The sequence below is a fragment of the Dunckerocampus dactyliophorus genome, chromosome 1 (assembly GCF_027744805.1).
Source record: "Dunckerocampus dactyliophorus isolate RoL2022-P2 chromosome 1, RoL_Ddac_1.1, whole genome shotgun sequence".
Classification (NCBI taxonomy): Eukaryota; Metazoa; Chordata; class Actinopteri; order Syngnathiformes; family Syngnathidae; genus Dunckerocampus; species Dunckerocampus dactyliophorus.
In genome coordinates this window covers 38781448-38805386 of record NC_072819.1, presented here as the reverse complement: position 1 = coordinate 38805386, position 23939 = coordinate 38781448, and the positions used below count along the sequence as shown (strand labels likewise).

The 23939-nt window shown below is 41.3% G+C and overlaps 1 protein-coding gene across 3 annotated transcripts; it reads right to left on the bottom strand.

Moving 5' to 3' along the window:
* Positions 1 to 2573: 2573 nt before the first annotated feature.
* jph2 (junctophilin 2) lies at positions 2574 to 22551 on the bottom strand. 3 transcript variants are annotated; one of them, XM_054797964.1, is made up of 6 exons: positions 21791 to 22551; positions 19645 to 20461; positions 7912 to 8030; positions 6544 to 7421; positions 6200 to 6300; positions 2574 to 6119 (listed from the first exon to the last, which is right to left on the bottom strand). In XM_054797964.1, exons 1-5 carry the CDS (start codon positions 22167 to 22169, stop codon positions 6220 to 6222), a joined length of 2274 nt encoding a protein of 757 aa, XP_054653939.1. In that variant the 5' UTR covers positions 22170 to 22551; the 3' UTR covers positions 2574 to 6119; positions 6200 to 6219. The 3 variants fall into 3 exon arrangements, with proteins under 3 accessions (XP_054653939.1, XP_054653949.1, XP_054653931.1); XM_054797974.1 differs by having other exon boundaries at positions 2574 to 6113; XM_054797956.1 differs by having other exon boundaries at positions 2574 to 6300.
* Between the last annotated feature and the right edge of the window lie 1388 nt (positions 22552 to 23939).

The window sequence follows — 23939 nt, the reverse complement described above, 5'->3', positions numbered from 1 at the left end:
TTGGTTGTCTGGAAGCCTATTCGAAACACTCAAAGTTACCAGTGCACTTGAAAGCCTTACCACATGATCAGCAACACTTAATTGATCCTACACAAAGAAACAAAGAGACAGACATGGAGTTGTTTATTGTTCTGTGTGCGTTATATGAACAAATGAGTTTACATATATATTTTATATAAAAGTCAGCCTGGGAAAGGGTTTGTTCACCACTACCACTGGAAGTCTTCCAGAACAGCTCTTCAAAAGTTAGAATAAAACACTACTAAGAGTTGAAGCTAATGTTTTTTGACCCTTTGGTGAGCTACTCAAAATCAGCTGGCGAGTTAGGAGACCCCTGTGATAGTATCACCATCATAAGGCTGGACACACCATGTGTTTATGTTCATCAAACGACCACACAAATAGTGTTTGGAGGACAAGACATAATTAGTATAATGACAACAACGGAGTAACGTTGTTCGGTGACGTACCTCATGAACGTGACATACACTTCTATACACTCAATTTGGAGTTGGTGACATATAGCAGGTTTAAGTTCCACCACTTGTATCCCATTTAATAAAAATCTCTCATTACTGCTTTGTATAATCAAGCAAATAATAAGCAAGCAATCTAGTTTGTGAACAATGCACCAACAAATGAGACCAACAAGCTCAATGTACACCACATCATTTGCAGGTTTTCTCAATGGAGCACATGCCAGTCATGAGTCCGCAGACCTCTCTGCAGCTTCCCACAGAACGAGTGACAGACGCCCTCTAGGGGCTATAACTATGCTCTTTTGGAAGTACCTTGTGTATTCCATCCATCCATCCAGATAGATAGATAGATAGATAGATAGATAGATAGATAGATAGAGTTTAGAGCTATTTAATCCTACCCCCCATCAGTTCCATATCTTATGCAATATAAATTTATTCATTCTATATGTGACTTTTTAACACATAGAAGAATGATAAGGCAATGTAACAATATAATAATAATAATATCAGGAGATCGGGAAGACCGGGGTTCGAATCTCCACTTGGGCATGTCTGTGTGGAGTTTGCATGTTCTCCCCGTGCGTGCGTGGGTTTTCTACCGGTACTCCGGTTTCCTCCCACATTCCAAAAACATGCATGTTTGGTTAATTGGAGACTCTAAATTGTCCATAGGTATGAATGTGAGTGTGAATGGTTGTTCGTCTATATGTGCCCTGCGATTGGCTGGAGACCAGTCCAGGGTGTGACCCGCCTCTTCCCCAAAGTCAGCAGCATAGGATAAATGGGTTAATGTTAGCTTTCAGATAGGTAGAGCTCTCGCTGCACACTGAGGAGCTCTACGCATCCATGAATCACACATGTGCGAGGGGCGATGCCACCGGGGTGGATCTCGCCCTGTTTTACAGAGGATCTGAAACGCAAACGTTTCTGAATCTTCATTAAATTACTACTCATTACACTCAAGCCTCATTCGGCCTCAGTCACTTACCTGTCAGTGTGTCAGAGCATGTGGATAAGTTAAACAAGTAGTCCTAACTACGAGATAAACGGTGGAGGCTGGAGGCGAGTCTGGATGTAATTATTACGCTGTCTAGACTTTGACAGCCGCTAGCCGAGATAAAATTGTTTGATTTTGATGAAGTGATGGCCAATTTTAAATGAACTTAGACTCAAGTTTATTTGCAGTTCTAAACGTAATTAAGGGGTTTTTGCTTTTTTGTCTTTCCTACGAGATTCTGCTTTTTTCCTACAGGATGTGTTACAACATCATATGCAAATAATATGTAAATAATCTGATGACGTCATATAGCAACTTCTGGCGACTTCTAGGAACAGCCAATCGCAACTTTTCTTACCGAGGGGCTGGCAACAGTGACCTGGATTTACATGTAGCTTTAGTTTACAATGTAAAGTGAAGTACAACTTCTTGCCCGACAAAAGTGTATCATTTCATCTGTTATTCTGTGGTTTTACTAGAATTATTTAAACCAGGGGACCGCTGGCATATTCTGAAAAATAAATGAATGAATTATATATATAAAGGGTTTATATATATATATATATATTAGCCACGACAATAACAACTATTTGCTTTATATAACACAAAAGCCAAGATGCGGATGTTTTTGTTCAGATATTGACCTACATCGGATTGGTTTTAGCATCTTTCATGAACAAAATGTGTCAGTATGGCCCCTGCATCCTTCTATTTTTCTCTATGTTTCTATGTGGCCCTCAGTGGAAAAGGTTTGGACACTCCTGATTTAAACGATACTTAGCGCAGCCGGCAAAGGATAATCTGACACCCTACTTCTGGATTCCAAAATACTTCTATTATACAAACTATGGTACCGGTCCGTGAGTGGGGCCGAACTGGGCCGCACATTTTTTTTGATAGATAGAAATAGAAAAATAAAAAAATCAGAAGACAGTAGAGATCTTTAATTTTATTTTTTATTTTTTTACGTTGGTAATCAATTGATTTTACTCTCATCCTGGGGTCAAAGTTGGGCGCGTTTACAACAAACAGTGATCATATTGGGATCGATTTTTCTGCTGATAATGATATCGGCGTGCGAGTGACGACATGCCCCACGGAGCAACAAACACAGCTCAGATTGCAAATATGCAACATGCAATGAGTGTAATGTGTTACGTTTTGGCCTTTGCGCGGAATGCTGCATGCGCTCGCCAGCGACCACAAAGCCAAACAGGAAACCAAAATAAGAGCACAAAACAGGAAACCACGTGAAAACTGAGGAAAACCAAAATTAAAGTCCAACCTGTCAGGCGGAACATGACATAAAGCGCTGGTTATGCAAGGAGGTAGTAAGGTGTCTTCCTTCAACAGATTACAAAGTTGAACTTCGAATTGTGACAACATAGGCATTTATTTGTTCAATCTTTGATTTTAAACCACTATTGGTAACATGCCAGCTGGTGGTGGAGTGCTTTTAATTTTTGGTTGAAAAAAGTGTAGTGTGCAGCCGAAGAGGGACAGCACCCTTAAGTGGCGAGCACCGGCAAGACCCGCTTAACCATGTTGACCTCGTGGCTGTACTGACTTCAGCCACATGGGGGCAGTGTCGATCAGACTTTTGAAAAAGCCACAAACGGTTGATTGAGTCAAACGCTTGAGTTCTTCAGGCGCGTGACCTATCCAGTTAAGGAAATGAACAGAAATGTGTAACAATTGTTAACTTACCACCCGACAAGTGCAAAAGAGAGAAGTTTTAAGCGATCCAGTTAACACTGTGGTATGGTATTCAGTGGCCCAAGGGACCTTCCGGAGGCTGCCTTGCGCAGACAGGTGGTGTTTAAAAATACTTCTGTCGTCACTCGATTGACTTTCTTTTGGGTGATTTGGAAAGTTGTTGTTCAAAGTAAATATGTGACAATGCATAGAAAAAGACAGTCAGTAGTGTAACTTTTATTGAATTTTAGTTTTTTGTTGTCAGATTTGATGACACAAATGAACTACATTCGATATATGAATACTTGAATGGTGTCACTCACCGTTAAATTCTTCTGCCGTGATGTACTGGAGTCTGCCCTAAAAATGCCTTGCTAGGCGACAAAATAAAATATTCCAATTGAAAGATCAAGGGACAATTTTGTTTGAACCTGATAGACAACCTTGTAATTTTGAAATATACAGTCAAAATATCATTGACACCCCACATATAAATGGGTAAATGATAGCTGGCGAGTGCTCTTAATGTAAGACATGGAGTTGAGAAAAATATTCTCCAGCTCACGAAAATGAGGTAATCTGAGTTCTTCGGGAAATAAATAAATTTAGTCTTGTGCAAATCTATTCAAAATGCTGATGCGGTGTATGTTTAAATCTGGTACATAAATACAAAGTGTCCTCATGCTTACAAAAGATGAACTCATTTGGCTTCAAAACACATCAGGCGCTGGATTTAGAGCGGCGGAACATTTTTTGTTCATGTAACAAACAGTGAATACGAAACGCTCACAGGCAAACACGATGCAGTGATTGTTCTCAGCTCCCTGTATCCATTTCCTGCTTTCTGGTCTCCCACTAAACGCACACAACTTCATTTAAACCTCCCAAAACATCATTACACCACAGGCACATACAGAACATAATCAGCACAAACACTGATAAGCTTCCTATTTGCCTTCCCTGATTAGTTGATCAACTTGGACGTGGCAGAATGACAACTCGAGCGCAGTGAAAACATCACATCGGACACAGCCAAATGCAGGTTTTCCAGGACGCTCAAGCTTCAATGCCACTTAAAATTCTTTCTATTCTGTTTCCAGGATAGAATTTCTGTCAGTCAGCTATACAAATGTCGCATTTCTTACTACAAGCTAATCAGTCCCTTTTTTTTTACATTGCTAATCGCTGAAACAATCATTTCAAGTAAATGTTGCATTTGTCTTTGCATCACATTAAGCACAAACTCATTCCCAAACATCAAATACAGCAGAAGAAGAAAAATTTAGCGTTCATTCTGGAATTTAGACAATTTATAGTGCTTTTCGTAAGCTCTACTGGGTACGCTATTTTGTGTGTCTGTAGCTCTAATGCTGTGTTTGTCTACGTCTATGCCCGACACAGTGTGTGGCTTGTGCACTTTATCCACTTTTTATATCTACCGTACACTGTAACTCTGGATTTGTCCAACCTAATCGCTTCTATATATCAAAACAGCATAACATTGAGGAGAGGGGCAGACACAAACATTAGCAACACTAGCATAGCTATGTGAGCTACAGTGCTAACTTTACAGTCACATTACAACAGCAACATCATGCTAGGGTAGTCTGTTTGCTGAAGAAAAACAAAACAATCGAATTTACAGCTCACACGTCTGTAGGTGTAGGGGCAGGCTTTATTTTAAGATATTTAGTGAAGCCTGTTCCATGTGGAAGGAGGTGTTTCCTTCTTGATGGTCATAATCATGCACGAGGGACACATATTACTGTTGTAACAGTAATGATTACAACCTCGGTCTCTCTTATCATACGATATGGCACTTATCAAACTGTTGTAATTTCCACTTTGGGTACATTGAATCTTTTTGTATTAATGACATGCTACATGTTTATTCAGCCATCTGCGATCACACGCACAACACCAAATCTTGCAATACTTAGTTTACACAGTACTACGGCATTCTGTAAGGGACCTTCACTAGTCGCTTTGCTGCACTAACAAAAAGTTCCATTCTGGCGAAGAAAGAAGAAATCATGGAAGATAATTTGGGGGTAAAGGCGTTAACAAAACAGGGATCACAAATGTTCAAAGATATTGAGAAGTTGTTGTTGGCTCCTCTTCCCTCCTCACTTTCCGCTCTGTGCTGTCTTCATCAACAAGAGCCTCCAATAAAGTTAAAAGTGATGTTGATTAATTCGTCCATTTCATGTGTCATTTATAACGACGCCAATTTGACATAAAAGGAGACCTTTAACTAAAGGCTAATAGCTCCAGAGTGCACAATACAAGATATTTTTCCCGTAAGCCCTGTTGTAGTTGTGGTCCATCCTTACCGTGAATTAACCAACTGCTGATGCCGTAAAAAAATCATTCTCTTTTTTAACGTTAAGACTGTTTTTTGTTTTTTGTGCTTGTGTGTTGTCCAAGCATCTCAATTTAAATGCAGGGCGGCAGGTCGAGTCGCTGTATTGGACAATTTGGGAATGAGAAAAGGTTGTTGTTTTGTTGTTTTCAATGACAGGAAGAGAATATACTAGTATGTTACAGCGGATTGGGTGAGAGCAAGCTTGAGTGGTACTAAAGGATTTATTAAGCTTTTTTTGCAAAAAGTTGACACGCCGTGACATTCCATGTTGAATATAGACTTTGTGCGTTCAGTGCTTCTACAGCGGAAGCACCGAGGCACTTATCCGTCCTGCCCTCCCCCACTTTAGTACAGCAACTTCATACTGAGTCGTGTCAGTTATTCCATGTCCTTCAGCTTCTCACTTGTCTGCAAAGACAGCAGCCTGGAGAGCCTCACACTGTCACACCAACAGAGACCCCGAGAAGAGCTGCTGCTGTCTGCACAAGACTTCTGAGCTCCCTCAGTCTTCTGTTGAAGCTCTGATCCAAATGGTGGCGGAGGCAGGCCGTCTCTATCCAGCTCTGATGGTGACCTGCAGCTAGAAAACTCATTTTTGGCCCTTCTCTGGTACATTTATGTTGGCAGCAACAGTAAACAAACATGCTGTGCTTGCCATACCTGAGGCGGTGCCACGCACCTCATGACAAAATGTGCACAAAGAGAATGGCCAAGCCGATGTTGAGCAGGATGACCATGCAGATCATGATGGTGTTGGGGCTCTTGAGAGGGAAAAGACATCAAATATGTGAGACAAGAAGGTTGATGACATTCTGAAAACCTATAGGAAGCAAGCAGAACCCCTGATAGGCCCTTTCTTCAATGAAACCATGAAAGAGGCCATCCAACACTGAAAAAGAGGACTATTGAGCAAATTGACTGAAGCAAGCAGAAGGTTTGTCCTGGCTCTTTGCTATGATATATATGAATGACTACAATGCAAATCTCAACATTTTCTGTCTTACCTCCTGCTCCAAAGATTCTGCAGCGGCTTCGTTATTTGAACTCAACACTGTTGCCCTCAGTCGGGCCTCTCCTTTGGGATCCACTTTCATTGGAGGTTTAGCACTGTTGCTTTTGGCTTCCACAGGCTTGGGTGCTGTCTTAAGTTCAGGTTTGGGTGCAGGCGATGGGGATGGAGCTGGGCTGGGTTGTCGTTTGGTTGGCAGTTTTGTCTCTGCTTTGCTGGGAGGCCTATTTCTTTCCAAAGATTGCTCTTGATCATTGATTGATGGAGCTCTTTCAGGCTTGAGATCATTGGCTTTGGAGTCAGGGGTGGCAACGGTGGGGGTTACTTTTGGGCTAGGTCGAGGCTTTTCTTCTTCATCCGAGAAGATAAAGCTGTTCCTTGCAGATTGGGATGCAGCCTCTGGAGTTTTTACCTCTGCATCAAACTTCTGCAGGGGTTTGATCTCCAGATCAGAGCCCTGCTCGTTTTTGCTGCTCTGGCGACTTGGGGTCCGAGAGAGACTGCGCCCACTACCGCCCTCTGGTGCGGTGGAAGCAGGAACGGCGCTTGAAGGTGTGGTGGGACGACTGCTGGGCCTGCTGTTGGGTTTACTGCTGCCTTTACTGCCACCGCCTCTACTGGCTTTGTCGTCATTCCAGCTGCCGGGACTTAGAAGGTTGGAATCATCCTTGATGACAATGCCTGGACTGGGGGAGGGTGTGCGTCCTGGTGAGGAGCCAGGCATTAGGCGGTCTAGTTCATTTGTAAGAGGGCTTTCAGGCGGTGTGGGCACGGGCTCCTCCTCAGACAACAGCGGCTCATGCATGACGGTATCTGTGTTCTCACTTCCCTCTGCGACCTCCTGCATCACTCTCTTCTTCAGGTACTCTGGACCTGTGAATCAGCATAGTAAAGAACCTCGCTAATGTAAGATTTAATAAATAATACACTTCAAATTTCCGTACATCTTTTTCCAGTGTATTTATGTAATATGTTTCCCCCAAGGAAAAACCTGTAAAGCTTTTGTATGGCCGTATTTATGTACGTTGCCAGACTGGCAATGAAACTGATATGATCCCTGAGACCAAATATGATGTTGCTTTTTTTAGACATTCAAATGTGATGACCTCGGCAGTGAGCCCCAGCCGAGGATCCAACGGGTCAAACTGCAGTACAGAGAAACGCTATGAAACCGTTTAGAAGTTTTAGTTGTCAGCTGCAAAAGACACATGAACTGTTTCAAATGTGTTTTCTATTTGCATGGACTTCTATTTCAATTTTATTGATGACATATGTGGGTGGGATAAAGAACAGCTTTTAGAGGTCGCTTTTAGGTGGTAAAAATATCATATTCGAAGTAAACACGATGTTGTTGTCCACTGACCTGGCTGGTAGAAGGAAGGTGAGAGCTCTTTGGCCACCAGTCTGGCGATGCTGGATTCACTGTTGGAGGCTTGAGCGGCTTGGTCGGCTCCATCTGACTTGGCCTTGGCATGGGTGGACCTGAAGGTGACACAAGCAGCACAGTTGAACAATATAAGGGGTGATTTTAAATGAAACACTCCAGAAAATGGAAAAGCCGCTTAACATTGCTTAGCACAATGACATAAAGACATGACTGTGCCCCACAACTTAAACAGGCAAAATCTGTCTACAGAGCATACAAAAAGTTAGGACTTAACATAAAAAACATGTTAATTCGAGAGAGACTGAGAGGAAAAGTGTATTTTATCATCTTAATAAGATGATAATTAAAGGTCTCCTACTATGCAATACAGTAATCCCTCTTTTATTGCAGTTAATTGGTTCTAGACACGCCCGTGATAAGTGAATTTCCTCAAATTAGGATTCCTTATTTATGAATGGAATATATTCGTAGCATAGAAATCATGTTATGATTTCTAATTGTGTTTTTTACATTAGTAGAGCCCTGTAGACATGAAGTAACACTCCTATAGTCACCTTTACACGCGTATTACCCAATATAGTAGACAAAATAAGAGTAAATAAGCCATTTAAGACATAAATAAGACTGTGTTACTATAAATGTGTTCCCTAGGGGACCTGAAAGAGAGGACAGGAAGTGACATTGGGGCTTTAGAGGGACTACTCTGCCCTTTGTGAGATAATTCAAACCTGCAGTAAAAGCCTGCTGATCAAATCTGATCCGATCCACATTTTTTGGCTTCCGATCTGATCCGATTTTTTTTATAGTCTTGCCAATCCGACCCAATCCAGTGGCAATCATTTTTTTGTTTGTTATTTGAATAATAATAAGCTTTTGTTTCAAACATGAATTTGTGGAATTGAATATGGTTATTAAAATAGCTCTTCAAAGCATTAAAAAATAATGCATCCAAAGTATTGCTGAATTTACTTTTTTATTGCACGGCATGACCAACGATATCATTTGGCTTTTGTAACAAACCTCTGTGAGTCAGGTCCCTAATTAAATGAAAGATCCAATAAAAGTCCATCTAATTAAAGATAAAATACTTTTAGGGTGGGACTAATCATTTGACATGGTTACAGATCAATTTGTGGTGTGATTTAGAATATATGACATTTTTTCAGTTTTATTTTTTTCACAAATTCTGTTTTTTCCTTTCAAATTTTTTTGAATTCAGTTTTTTACCTTTTTCACTTCTTTTACCAGCATAGAGTGCGTGCTATTTGGGTTAGTGAACGAAATGTAAAAAATCCTTACATTTATTGATGCAATACATCAGTGACAAATGTGACAAAGAGCGCTCTTAGAGTTACGAATGTGATACGGCAACCGGATCGGCCCGATCTCGTGGCGGAAGCCGATATTATCCGATCTTCACAAATACAGTGTATAGGCAGCCGATCCCGATCCTGAAGGTCCGATCGGGACACCCCTACCTCATACCATCTATATCATATTGAAGTGATATCACTCTGACAGCAAAACATTAAACAATGTTGAAAACAAGTAAGAAAAAAATCCAAACAAACAAACAAAAAAAGGCAATCAACAAAAATATGCATTTGTTGTCAGCAAACAATGTTTAGGTGTTTACATCATACATAGATGAAAATGTGACATAATGAAATTGAGTATCATTTGTGGCATTGGATCGCTTCAGGCCTTACACCTTACACGCAGCTGAATACTGAAATTCAAGACTTCTGCTGATTTGTTATGATTGACTGTGATTAATCTGCGACACTTGACAAAGTGTAACCTCACACCTGAACTGAAAATAGCCGTGGGCGACTTGATGGGTCCCACTGGAACAATTAGACACTCTTGAGGTTTCCTGTTAGATGACAGAGTTTCACCTGTTCACATGCACTCAACAAGTCTTCTCCATTTGCACCTCCTGTTGATACGTCACTGTTATATATGACGATAACCCATAGCCAGCTGCTTTCTCTAGGCCAGTGCTACAATACATTCAATCTTATCTCACGAACATACACAATCAGTCTTTAAAATCCTCATGACATGTAAAGTTCTGTAAAGTTCATTGGCCAAGAGCGGATCCAATTGAATATCGTTCACATCTGAGTAATGTTTCAAATTCAAGTTTAGCTCCAACAGATTTTTTTGTGGCTACGATGTGGATCAACTGCATCTTGTCCGTGATTTTCTCCCAACTGAAGATTGTGTTTAATAGCTGACAAAATGGCATCCAGTGGGCTACACGGCTACGTTGCCAATAAATGACGGTTGGGGAAGGCTGGCGACAGATGGCCTCCTCCTCTGCAGTTTTCACCTCCGTGTGGACACTGTAGTGTATGTCCTTATATGTGTTGGGGCATTGCTATTCTTACTATTACATTAATGCTTCATTAATAGCAACAACCCTGTCATGGTTGTGTTTCAATAATGTAACATGATACAATACGTATTTATCACTCCTTTGCTAAAGTAGTCCTATACAATACATGGATCTGCTGCTTGTGTACATGTCTTTACTTTCCATCTGCAGCAAAAGGGAGCTGAGAGCTTCTCCAAACCATTCACATTGTACAAATCCTCTACCTGGCAAGGTTTTCCTGGAATGATCAACACGCGTGAACACCATACTTGATTAGTGCAAACCAACGCATTTAGCAGCGGCCACAGTGGGAGCACATGCAAGTGTTTGAGGCATTGTCAAGAAAAACAGATGCAGCTTTGAAATAGACTGCCAAGTTGTCAAAATGCAGGCGACACATACTTAAACAACCAGCTCCTCCAGGAATTAAACTACATGCCACATTTGAACTTCGTAACACTGAAATTCGGTGTAATTTTAAATTTGTTAATTACTGTAAATGCGCGAATTCTAGTCACAGCATTTACACAAGTGCAAAAGAAGGATGTGTTAAATGGAAGCAGCAATATTAATTCCCCTATGCAGTGTGATAAAAAAAAACCTTGATAACCCCTGAATGCACAGAAAAAATCGGATTAAAGGGACCGTTTGCAACGGTTACACAGCTGCCTGGAGGGTACAAACTCTCACATGTGCCGCAAACATTAAATCCCGCCCTCACACTGCCGCTAAAGATTGTTTAGTCCAGTGATCAGGGGAGGCAGATAACAAAATAAATATAAATATTTGTCCATTGAACTGTGTTATTAATGGATTTTATGTATCATCTTAATAGTTTTTAACATTTTATTACGTAAAAATGAATTTGACTGTCAAAATGGAGAATATTCAAGCTCAACAGATGGTGATTAGACGTTTACAACAAAGCAACAGAGCTTTTTCAGTATACAAATGAAAGGTAAGACCACACATCTTTACATTTATACATTTTTACATGAAGCACATACGATAAGCACTGTTCATTTAAGAGACGTGTCTAATGAAAACAAAAGAAATCAGTCATGGATGACAAAGTGTCTGCAAAATGCCTCTAAGAAGAAAAACACATTATATAGGAGGTTTATTATAGAAAAGAACTAGGAGAAAAAATGTATAAGATGTATAAAAACAAGTTAACAAAACAAGAAATTATATTTCTGCACAAATACAAATTGCCGGCGTGGACATAGACAGGGTGAACGAAAATCAATTTCTGGGGGTCATAATAGATGATAATATGATTAAAAATATACAACATAAAGTGGCAAGAAATACCTCAATCCTGAATAAAGCTAAATTTGTTCTGGACCCAAAATGACTCCATACTCTCCGTTGTGCTCTGGGATTACCATGTCTAACTGATTGTGTGGCGATATGGAAAATAACTATAAAAGTACACTTCTCTCGCTAACCGTGCTACAAAAAAGATCGGAGAATCCATAATGCCGCTTATGGAGAACATACCAACCCTTTATTCCTACAATCACAATCATTAAAATATGCTGATCTGGTAAACTTTCAAACAGCTAAAATTACGCATAAGGCAAACAATAACCTGCTACCCAAAAACGTAATACAATTCTTCTCAACAAGAGAGGAGAAATATGACCTTAGGGTAAGCTTGTCACGATGACGGTCTCTTTTAGCAAAAATTGCCCTTAAATAAAAATCACAATCATAACCAAAATAAAAAATAGACCCTGTCTGTGTTAAATATAAAAATAAAAACCACACACAAACACACACACATGCAGTTATGTACTGTATTGTTAGACTAATGTAGGGGGTCATACTTGATCTGGACCACATATCCGTGGCGGCAGAGTAAAATGCGTTTCTGATGTCCAGCACGTCTTTGTTCACTCAGTTATACAGTTCAGGAATTGGTGTTTGTGACATGCACGTGTACGTTTTCCCAGGCAAATCGTACTGTCTGTCAAACATTTCTCACAAATGTTGGCTTTTCAACCATACTGAAAGGTTGCATTTCTTTTGCAATGTAGCGAGTAACACTGTCTGTGAGCAAGTACCGTTTTGTGCTGTTTCGTTTATATTTACTTTGCGTTGACTGTCGGGACGAAGGCTCTGCTGCACCTCCACATTGGGGCTGTGGCATTCAGCTTAGAACCATCACTTTTGTGCCGTCATTCATGTTAGCATTTGCTTGCTAACTTGCTTCTAGCACTCTGCACAGCCATAGATGGATTGAGCGCTGAGCCGTAGGCCAAGGTCGCCGCCATATTGCATGTGTCAAGGCTGCGCTGTAAATGAATACAAGTACTTTGATAAAGCGCCTTTCTACAAAGAAATTGAAGGTAATGCCTCTCATTTATACATTCACACATGCATTACTTTACATGTCATCAATTCTATTTGTGTACTTTTTTTTGCCGTAAATAAAATTTGTGGGCACCCTCTATATCAGCTTTTGTGACTAATGTTTGGAGGGCATGAGAAAGTGAAAAGGAAAACATAGCTCACTTTGACTACATGGTCATTTAGAACCAATGTTGTAATATTTTTAAGGAGCAAACTGCTCAGTTTTCCCCAGAGGTAAATGAATGTGTGACAGCAGTACAGCAAACAGAGCAATACATGACAACAAGAATGAAACTGTGAATATTATAAAATACCATTAAGGCCTAATAAAACTAAGAAAGCACTTATATGGAGACAGTTTTCACATTGTAAATATTCCACACTGAGCATGACATTGATACTAACAGAAACCAATGGGTGAGGACAAGCTCAATGATTTAGGGTAAGAGTTTCATATTCTTGACACATCACTGGTCAATCCAAGTTAAGCAAATGAGACATTGACTGGGTATGAAGTTTGGGCTAGGTGCCAAAAAAGCAGCTGTGGTAGCCACTACATTACCAATGCCCCACATTGTCCACGCTTAATAAACTTTCTTTGAATATAAAAAGCAACATTGATGTGTTACATTGTTGCCTTTTAGGTAGGGGCTTCATAATAAATGAGAAGTTTACCAAAGATCTGATTGCCTTTGTCTTAAGTGATCTTAATTTAAGAACCATCCAAATCTTCAGAACACAAAAAGTTATATACATTTAGGTTATTGTGGCACGCACGAGTCCTTGAGGACAAGGTAGCTCTTTATTTGATAGGAACCAATCATGAGCTATGAGCAAGCTTGTCAACCCATTGGAAACTGCAGGAGGTCATTACTCAATATAACAGTCTGACTCACGGTGTCATCTTACAAAGAAGGCTAAGAAGATTAAAAAATCAACTATTTTAACGGTTTCCCATAATGCATTTCATCCCAGCAAAGCATTTCATTGGTTACGCCTGCCAAGGCACTGCAATGTTGCCTCTGTCCACCAGAGGGAGTCATGGGAGCACAGAGGGAGGCTGACATCATTGCATCGCCCCGGTAGGCATAACCAATGAAATGCTTTGCTGGGACAAAATGTATCATGGGAAAACGTTAAAATAGTTCTATTTTTATTTTAAACTCGTATTGGTAATTGTATTGTATATTTCTTAGCTATCTTTTGAGTGTTTGGTTGCTGTGTGACGAGTTTAGCGGTCTTTGTAAGATGACACCGTGAGTGAGACTGTTATATTGAGTAATGACCTCCTGTGATTTCGAAAGGGTTGAAAGCGTCATTGTGAGTTCACTGATAGGTTGTGATAGGCCCCTGCCGAAGAAAGAGCTACCGTTTCCTCGCTGAGCGGCACAGTATTTAAACGATTAGTGGTAGTTCCGAAGTAAAGGAGATGTCACGAGATTAGAACATAGGCATGGATTAGCCGCACCGCTGTATAAGCCGCAGGGTTCAAGTTTAAGAAAAAAGTAGCGGCTTATACATCAGAAAATGACGGTAGTATACGGCATAGAAATCCACTACCTGCATGACACTACTAAAACTAATGGTATACGCCTATATTTTACATATGCAAATAAAAAGGGTTTCCTTGTGGGTCATCTGTTTTCTGTCCTGCTGCAGTTGTCCTGGAGTCTGCTGATGGCGAGATATTCTGTCATTCTGGCATGTGCCACTGGATCTGTGTGAAGGGTCCTGTTTAACTGTGTGTGTCTCAGGGAGATGGTGAGCAAAGCAGAGCAAGTGTGAAAGAGTGACTTGGCTTCTATAAAAAGACAACTACATGCTCCAGAACATAACTAAATGTGTTTGCCAAATTCAATTTTCTATATATTGACTGTTAATTTAACCCGCTTTATTGAGGTTGATTGAGAGTTACTTGCAATGTCTCTAATTGCAAAAGTCATTCTTCCTCCAGATCAACATTCTCAATCATAACATCCCAAAATAGACACATTCCCGAGATGATCCTCACACATAAGAACACTAGCTCAGTTTCTTTACAAATGTTACAACCTGCTAATTGTTCACCAGAATAAATTGCATAGATCAGCAGTACCCTATAATCATGGCTGCACGACTAAAGCTTGTCTTACATTTATAGTCCTTTATCACCTGAATACGTGCTTATGAGGTGCGTCATATTTATATCCATGGAACCATTTGACACCACAACTGACGCAAGATTGGCCTAGTTCTGTGACCTGCAATTGTTAGCAACAGGCATAAATAATACAGCGGATGATGAAATGAGCCGGTGTTGGGTTGAAAGTGGGGCTATTTCCAAACAACGTTTGTCCCAGTTCCAGTAGACTTCCTCACCTACTGTAGGACAAGAAGCAGCTTTAGGTTGAGCGCACTGACCGCATTTGAGCTTAAGAAAACATTTTGGGTGTGTATCTGTGACGAGGCAGGAAAACAGGGACGGGGTGGAGGATAATCAGCTGTTGCATTCCCCTGTGATTGTGATACAGCAAGAGTGCGCCTGTCCATATTTAGTCAGGGCTCCTCCGTGACAACAAGGCCCCTGAGTGTGCGTCATTTACACCCTGTCCGACACACAAGACCCCGCCAGATGCCTGTCTGCCATTGCATACACCAGAACAAAGTCCACACAGTGTGTGAGTGTCTGCTAAACGCTTCACTAACTGGTCTGCGGAGGCACAGTCTAGCTCTCCATGCAGCAAGCATGTTGGCCATGTATTTTTAACCCAAGTCTCCATTGCCCCGAGATCAGACAATGAGGAAACCTGGAACACATATGTCATGTCGACGCTGTTATATAACAACATGATGTGTAATGGTTAAGAGTTTGTAGTTTTATCTAATTGTTTATTTATATACAACACCCAACAAATTATGAAGAAGTCCCAAAGGAGACTGTACTTTCTGAGAAGACTGAGGAAATTTGGCATGTCCACCACAATCCTGAGTTGCTTCTACAGATGCACTATGGAAAGTGTCCTTACCGCCTCCATCACTGTTTGGTACGGTAACTGTACAACACGTGATAGGAAGGCACTCCAGCGGGTATCAAGACCTCACAGAACATTGTTGGGGCAGCCCTCCCCTCACTGCAAGACATTTATAAAACTAGAGTCCTACGCAGAACACACAACCTCATCAAGGACAGCACACATCCACAACACTCATTATTCACACTCCTACCGTCAGGCAGACGCTACAGGAGTTTGAAGTCCAGGACCACAAGGCTGGCAAACAGCTTTTACCCACAGGCCATCAGGCTTCTCAACGAAGCACTCACACACTCCGCACGCAACACACGCACACACTCATAGCACTTTATTTATTTATTTATTTATTTGTATTATTTATTTGTATTAATGTCTCTTCTGTTTTTGTTGCTTAATTTATTGGTATACTGTATATGTTTATGTGTTTATGTTTCTTATGTTCTTATTCTTTCTTGTGTTTTCTTTCTTTTCTTGGGAGAATGAACAGAATAAGATTTTCATTGCATGGTATAACTGCTGTTTTACCATGCACATGACAATAAAACTCTCTTGAATCTTGAATCTTGAATCTTATGACGTTATTCTCACCATCTTTCATAGGGATATGCTTACTTGATTTTAAAAAGAGTTTTAGACCGGGTGTTTACAAAGTACAAGGAAGAAGATTCCTAAACCACTGTGCACCTGCAATGCGATGTCTCACCACTCTTGCACTTACTACTAACTCTTCTTTTCTTTGTGAGTACATTGTGTGTACTCACTCATCAAACTATGTTTCTGTCAACTATTAACCTTTTCATCAGTTATTATTATTTATTTACTATTATTTATTATGACATTTATTTACAGTGGTTATAAACATTGACTCCTTTTGTACCGCACTGTTATTCTGCCTTATCATTTTCCTATGTATTTAAAATTGGCAAAGAGTACATTTGGAATACAGGAAGTGAACAAATGTATTGTAATTGATGTGCAACAGAGAGTAGTTGTTGTACTATGTGATGTAATCCAATTAGGGTTGTCAAAGTTACGCGTTAATAATGCGTTAAAGGAAAGTTCCCTTTCATGGCACGATTTTTTGAGGCGGGCGATTAACATGGGCACGTCCTGTTTGAACCTCAGCCCAAGCGGGAACAAATATTGAGGAGAAATGGACAAAGAAAGGGGTATTTTGAATAGTAAGTTTAGCTTCAAAGCCCTGGTAGACGGCTCTCACAACAAGATCAACGTTATTTGTATCTACTGTCGCTGAAGGGAGAAGGTGGAGCACTGCCAGTGTTTTATTGTCATTTATACAGTGGTACCTTGGCACACGAGTGTCCCAACTAATGAGTGTTTTTTAAATGCGAGCCATCTTTCGGCTAATTTTTTGCTTTGAACCGCAAGCTAAAATTTGGGGCACAAGCTGGTAGTTATCGGCAGGCATAGCTAAGGACAGCTGTTTGGGGGCTTGTGTCAATGTGACCGCTGCCGAAGAAGAGAACTAGTAGCGCGCTAGCTAGTCACCGGGACTTTCAACACGTCAGCAAAACATACGTGCATTATAGCGATCTAATTTTTCTTATTTATTATGTATTGTGTAAAGTTAAGACAGGAACAACATCAAATTAAAAGTATTAAATGAATACAACGCCACCATCCACCAGTACGTACCTGGAGTTTGTTTTTCAGAGAGGTGCACCACAAAAATATGGGCATTAGCACTCAATAAGGTCTACAAATCTTACCTTTATGCATTCCTACATAGTCTCAGCATTTGGGACCAAATATGAGGTGAAAGAAAAAAAGGTACAGCATGGGAGAAAGTTAGAAGGTGGGTTCAAGGAGCGTCGAACAAAGTGGGACAAGTCACAGCTCGCATTAAACATGCAAAAACTGGAAAAACGGGATTTCTAACTGTATTTTTTTAAAAATAAAATAATGGCCAATGTTTCCAAAATGCATATCTCTTTCCAGAAAATTTGATGTAGTTAGTTACAAATTATTATTATTTTTGTAAGTGTTTTTTTTCTTTTACAGTTGCGTTTCCCGCGGACAGGTAATATAAGATTAACGTGTAGAACAGAGGTCACCAACGTGGTGCCCGCGGGCACCAGGTAGCCCCCCACGACCACATGAGGTGCCCGCAAGCCTGCTTTTCATTCAGGTTTTCAGTTAGTAATGAAAGAACAGTAGAAAGAAATGCATTCTGAAATACTAAATGTGAGTTGTGGACACCAGCATTTTGTTCATGTTCTGGTAAAACAAGCATATTCACTTTGTTTGGGTTTAAAATAAGCTCTGAAAATAAATGTTACAAAAATGAGTAGCTCTTGGCCATTTTCATTTTGTAAAAGTAGCTCTCACAAGGAAAAACGTTGGTGACCCCTGTTGTAGAAGAAATGTAACCGTTGAATCGTATTGTTTGCCACACTGCATCAAATTGTATCAAATTGTTTGATTTTTAAAATATATTGTTCTTGAACCGTATCTTAACCCGTGTATCTAGATGCGTATCGAAGAGATTTACATACCTACTTATTAGCGATAAAGTCTTCTTTCTGTCTGCGATTAATTGGGATTAATTATGGACAAAATGCGATTAATTGCAATTAAATATTTTAATCGATTGACAGACGTAATTCCAATGTAACATGTATGCATGTTTAAAATAAATTAAACCATTACCAAAAAAAATCAATCAGTCCATTGGCAGACCGAGTCCTTAAGTATTAGCTTTGAACAATAGTGACTGCATTTAAAATAGATTAGTTTATCAGATGTGGCATTGTGATTATGTATCCAGTCTGGGATCAAACCACCATTATTTCCCCCAGAAGGGATATTGGTACACTCCACTTTCACAGTCAGGTGCCGTTGAGCAAGGGACGTAACTCCCGTAATTGGTCTTCGAGTGCTGGAAAGTCGTCCTATTGCTCCAGTGTGTCACTAATGCATGTCACCAAAGTGTTTTTGCTGTCATCACAGCTGTAATGGGTTTACTGCTGAGGTAGAGTATAAGAAAGTCTTCATTGTAATGAAAGCCTCTTAATGTTACTTTCAATGTAGATAATCATCAACTGCAGTAAAAGCTCATTTATCGTGAGACAAACTAAACATTACCGAGTGTAACTCAGCAGCATCCAGACATTGTCAGTGAGTTTAAAAGCAATGATGCAATCAGCCCTGTCTCATAAATCTTGTATAGTACTTCTACTTGTAGGGAAATATTTGGATTTCTATGTGCCGGGATGGTAGTCTGCAGTTCATCAGTGGAAGTCATGCTGCTATAAACAACAGGACTGTTTCAGGTGCAGAAGATGAAAACACCTTGTAAGGTCACAGACGGATCATTGACAATAATCGACTGGAACCTTGGTCAGCGTCCGCCCCCCCGGCCTGCGTGTTTATCGGTTAATGTTGAAAATTGACTCCATAATTTTGCCTTGACTTTACTGATGTCTGGAAAGTGACTATTTCCCCCATATTAAAATGCACTGTCAAATAATTAGCTTATGAACATAATATAATACTTAATACTTGCATTAATGGCAGTTGGCAGTTTTTCAAACAAGAAGGAACAGCTGTCTTCAGCAAAACCTAGCGCTAAATAAAATGAGCTGTATATTTTTTTATGCTAAGTAACACACTGAAGTATGCCTAACATAAAGACTGCAACCAAACTAAGCTCTACCTGCTAAAACCGACCATATGGGAATTATGTTTGCATGCCAACATTGTCATTTAGCCTTACATCCTACTTTGACACACCTAGTGGTTCGCTAGACAAAATACTACCAGTAAAACACAAGAACTCCTGTTTGGAAAAGTCCTGGCATTCAAAAAAAGGAAGGTGACTGGACTAATGTTCTGTCACACCAGGGGCCAATCAGATCAACAAGGCGTGAAACCACCTGAAACTGAAAGGTACAACTACAAGCACTATTTATAAGAAAAAATGGATCAGTCTGTTCATACCTGGAACCAGCAATCTCTGCTTTCTGTTTGGCGATGGCGGCGGCCCGCTGAGCACCCTCCACAGCCCGCTCCACCTTTTGCTTGATCTTGGTTCCCTTCAGTTGGATCACTCTCTTCTTCACAGCCTTCACCAGCATGTTGTTCATGTACTTGCCCTCTTCTTTCCCGCCCTCAGCAAAGGTGGTGCAGCCGTAGCCGTGTCTCTGGTTGTTCAGCCACTCGCCTTCGTACTTGAGGCCGCTAGATCTTTCGCTTATTCCATATCCAGAGCGCTTGTCGTTCTTCCACTCGCCCATGTAGACTTCTGTGGTTGTGGCATCGATGTCCGCCTCCACCGGAGGGAAGTCGTCTGCTCCGACCAGGCTCTCGTCCCCCATGCTGATGGTGGAGTTGGTGTCGCTGGCGTTGGAGCTCATAGCCGATTCCGTCCTCAGGAAGCTTATCTTGCTCTTCTGGCTGGATAGTGAAGTGCTCGAGTCGGATTTCTTCAGCTTTCCCAACAGAGAGCTCCTGCGGAACAGACCTTTCTTCTTGGGTTTCATTGCATCTGGGTCCACCTGGAGAGTGAGGGCGAAGCCTCCCCGGGATGGTCCCAGGTGGGCAGGGTTGGAGACAGGTGTCTCCTCACCGGAAGCACTGGTGGTGGTGATGATAGGGATGTCTTGCTGTAGAACTGTGCCATTGCTGTGCTCGCTGCGTAGGGAGGTCAAGGAAGTACGGAGAGGCGAGCGGACCACTGCTGCCATGCCATAGGGGACGCTCTGTCGGACTCCGTAGCCATGCCGCATCCCGCCAGTGAACTGACCCTGGAAAGTACCTGAAACATACCATTAGAATGGCTCAGTATAAACCACTCCATAGCCTGTGAAACGACCATTTGGTCACCTGAGCTCATATCTGAGGCCTGATTAATTAACCATCGTTGTGGAAGGGTCCTACCCCTGCTGTCTTACAACAACAAAGGCTCCGGTTTGATTCGGGCTTTGGGCCTTTCTGTGGGGAGTTTTCATGTTCTCCCTATGGGGTGGTTTTCTCCAGCCATTCCAGTTGTTCCCCACATCCAAAAACATTTCCAGCCTGTTCCTTGACCAGGATGCTTACACAACATCTGGATCTGGTCCCTGTTTTCTCCATGAATGCTGCCCACTTGTCCCCCAAGTTAACAAGTTGTAACTCAAAAAAGCTTTATCATAGCTTGTGGCATCAGAGGTAAAATGGTTCTAAAAACATGTACGCTGAGCATGAGCGGTGTATAGGTAGATTGACTTCAGTGATAGAAACCTGTGGCATAGGTTTAGTGCTGTGTTTTCTTAGTGACTGCACATTAGGCAACCTCTGCAATCAATGTCTTAAACCGCTTTAGCCAGTTAGGACTGACTTAACTGATTGGACGATGTTGACTATGTTGAAGTTGAAACTGAAGATGACACAGGTGTAACTGTGCACCTATGCATTTTCTCCTTTCCTGTATAGTCTTTTGCTCATTCATGCCAACCCATGAGAAGTCATATCGGGGTCTGGTCTCATGCTAAAATTGACATATGTGTGGATTATAGTGACAGCAAGGCAGCCGAGAGGCCAGGAGGGCAGGGGGGCTGTGGGCTATTATTACATCTGCGCATTTGGAGCCATCACACCCCCCTCCACCGCCACTGCAACTTCTACTAGCCTGTCATCAGAGCTGATGAGTCAGCTGTGGAGGGAGGGACCTCACTGTTGATGCACAGTTGAATTTCACAGCTGTACATTTTTAGTGCTCGTCATACTATTTTTATATCCTACTTTAATTATTTCTTTAAATAAATGTATACATGTTGAGACATACTAAACTGTATTTGACAGGTGGGGATTTTTTAACACTCAGGTTTTATCCAATATTTATTTGTAAAAACTTACATTATGTTATATTAAGGTTTAGCAACCCAAAATCAACCCAAACTCAAATAAACAATATGCCCAGTAACACATTTATGTTGTATAATATTACTATCATGGACTGCAGGTGACATTTTAAAACATCCTTTTGTTATTGTTCTTGTATTGTTTCTTTTAACTGTGCAGCAAATGTTTGCAACTTCATTTTGTTTGCATGCACATTTTTGGCACCAGAATGAATCCAAAGTTGTGATAAAGCTGCAAATCATACCTCCATCTGCGTAGGTTTCAGTTCCATAGCCGTCCTGGAGGCCATTGTTCCATGTCCCCTCATATTTCGCCCCACTGCCGACACTGATCCGGATGCCATATCTCCCCTTAAAGCCGTGTGTCCATTCCCCTCTGTAAATCCAGTGCCCTTTGGTTTCGACCCCGAGGCCGTGACGCTTGCCCTGAGACCAGTAGCCCTCGTAGGTGTTCCCGCTAGGCCAGGTGTAGACCCCCACCACCTCAAAGCCATAGTTCCAGGATCCGGAGAACTCGCCCTGACCCTTGGGGCCGGTGCAGATGCCGTGGCCGTGCGCCTTGCCGCCCTCCCAGCCTCCACAGTACGCGCCACCATCATCAAATTCAAAGCGACCCCCACTCATCTCGGCTCAGACACACACCCAAAGCTTTGGAGTCTGTAGCCTGGCTAAAGATTAAAACCCGCGTCAGACCCACTTCACCTTCAGCTGACATCAAAACTGGTTGGAGATATCCTGAGTGCTCAACTTGAGAAGACCTCTTCTGCTTTGTAGATTTCTGAGCGTGTCCATGAAAATCCGGTGCCAACTTTGAGAACCGCGTGATGGCTCTTCTCCACTTCAAGTAGTTCAGTTTCACAGTTGCAAATTAACGAAGAGACGAATAAACTAAATTAGAGTTGAGTGGTTGCTGTGGCTGTGTCCTGACAAGCCAGAATGTCTTACATGGCTTTTCAGGTGGCCACGGAGAAAAGCCCCTCTCCGCCCTGTCCCTGCCACCCAGCAGTCTGTCTCCCGACTGGCCCCGTTGGGGGAAACATTTGAGCGGACCTAACAAGGCGACCGATGCACACACACACACACACACACACACACACACACACACACCCTTCCAAAAATACAACCCAATCCTTACTCTGCTGCCTACAAGGAGCCATGCCAGAGTCTTCTACTTCGGGACGGAGGCGCATGCCTTTGTGGACTCCACTTTAGCTCACTTTGACTGCAATTATTCCACCCCTGACTATTGGACATGCTGAAAAATACCCCTGAAAGTCATAAATCACTATTATGGTTCAGTCATGTTTCCTCTACTGACCTCATGGATACATTCCTCTTTTATGTCAGTAATTCTACCCTCATGTATAGTTGACTGCAGACCTACTTTGTGTAAATGTCATACAACATATATCTGGATGAATGGTGACATATTTTGCATAATGTAACAATATAAACTTGGAAATGGAGGAATTGTACTTATATTTAGATTTATACCATATTACAGGAAATAATTCTGTGAGTAAGTCTCCTTTACATTATTTTTACAATATCGCTATAATTTACAGTGTTTGAAAGAGAGTTCTTTGTGGACATAACCAGTCTTGTACCCCGCTTTTATTCTCTAGTCCCTCTAGTGGAGAGTTTGTAAAAGTACAACTAACACGCCTCTGCATCTCGTTGCAATTCATTGCTTTCTTTCAAAAATATACAGTACATCGAACATTTTCTAAAAGGGGGTTGTGATAAATATGCCGTTAACAGACCTAGCTTGGATGAACTTTTCCCTAAAATAACGTGCACATCCAGTCACCTCAAATATGCATAGGATAAATATTTGATTTTGTTTTATTCGTTAAAAAGACAGACCAAGGAGCGTATCTGTCACAACAGCTGTAGGAAGATATTTGAAAGTAAACTTCATGGAAAATGGGGCGTGGATACCTGAATTGCACCCCACTTGCTTACCTCCCTCTGCTGGACAATACAAAGAATGACAACAAACTCCCGCATGTTTTTGTCATGGGGTCGCGGGGGTATGCTGGAGCCTATCAGATCAAATACATATGTCTAAAAAAACCCAAGTTGAATCCTTCATCAGTACATTGCTGCCAGTCAAAACTGATCAATAATTGTATTTTTTCTATACAGTTCTTGTATTGGATCGTATTAGATTGTGCAAGCGTGCTTAATGAATCAATTGACGGTTCTGTGTGCGATCCGATGCTGTAAAAGTACATTTGAAATGTTTCGAGTATGCACCCATCATCTTTGTCCTTCCATCGTGACACTTCTCGTCTTTTTACCGTGAAATAAAAGCAGATTTCAGCACCGGAGCTGTCCGGATGCTGCATGCACGGTGATGCTCCAGCTTGTGACCCCTCCTCCCTCCATCCT

What these genes read in the sequence shown, in the direction of transcription:
- jph2 (XM_054797956.1), bottom strand. Translation starts at nt 22,169, where the DNA reads ATGAGTGGGGGTCGCTTTGAATTTGATGATGGTGGCGCGTACTGTGGA. An exon ending in GCAGAGATTGCTGGTTCCAG is followed by an intron (nt 8,031 to 19,644) that starts GTATGAACAGAC and finishes TGTCACCTTCAG; the next exon opens with GTCCACCCATGCCAAGGCCA. An exon ending in CAGAATCTTTGGAGCAGGAG is followed by an intron (nt 6,301 to 6,543) that starts GTAAGACAGAAA and finishes TTCCCTCTCAAG; the next exon opens with AGCCCCAACACCATCATGAT.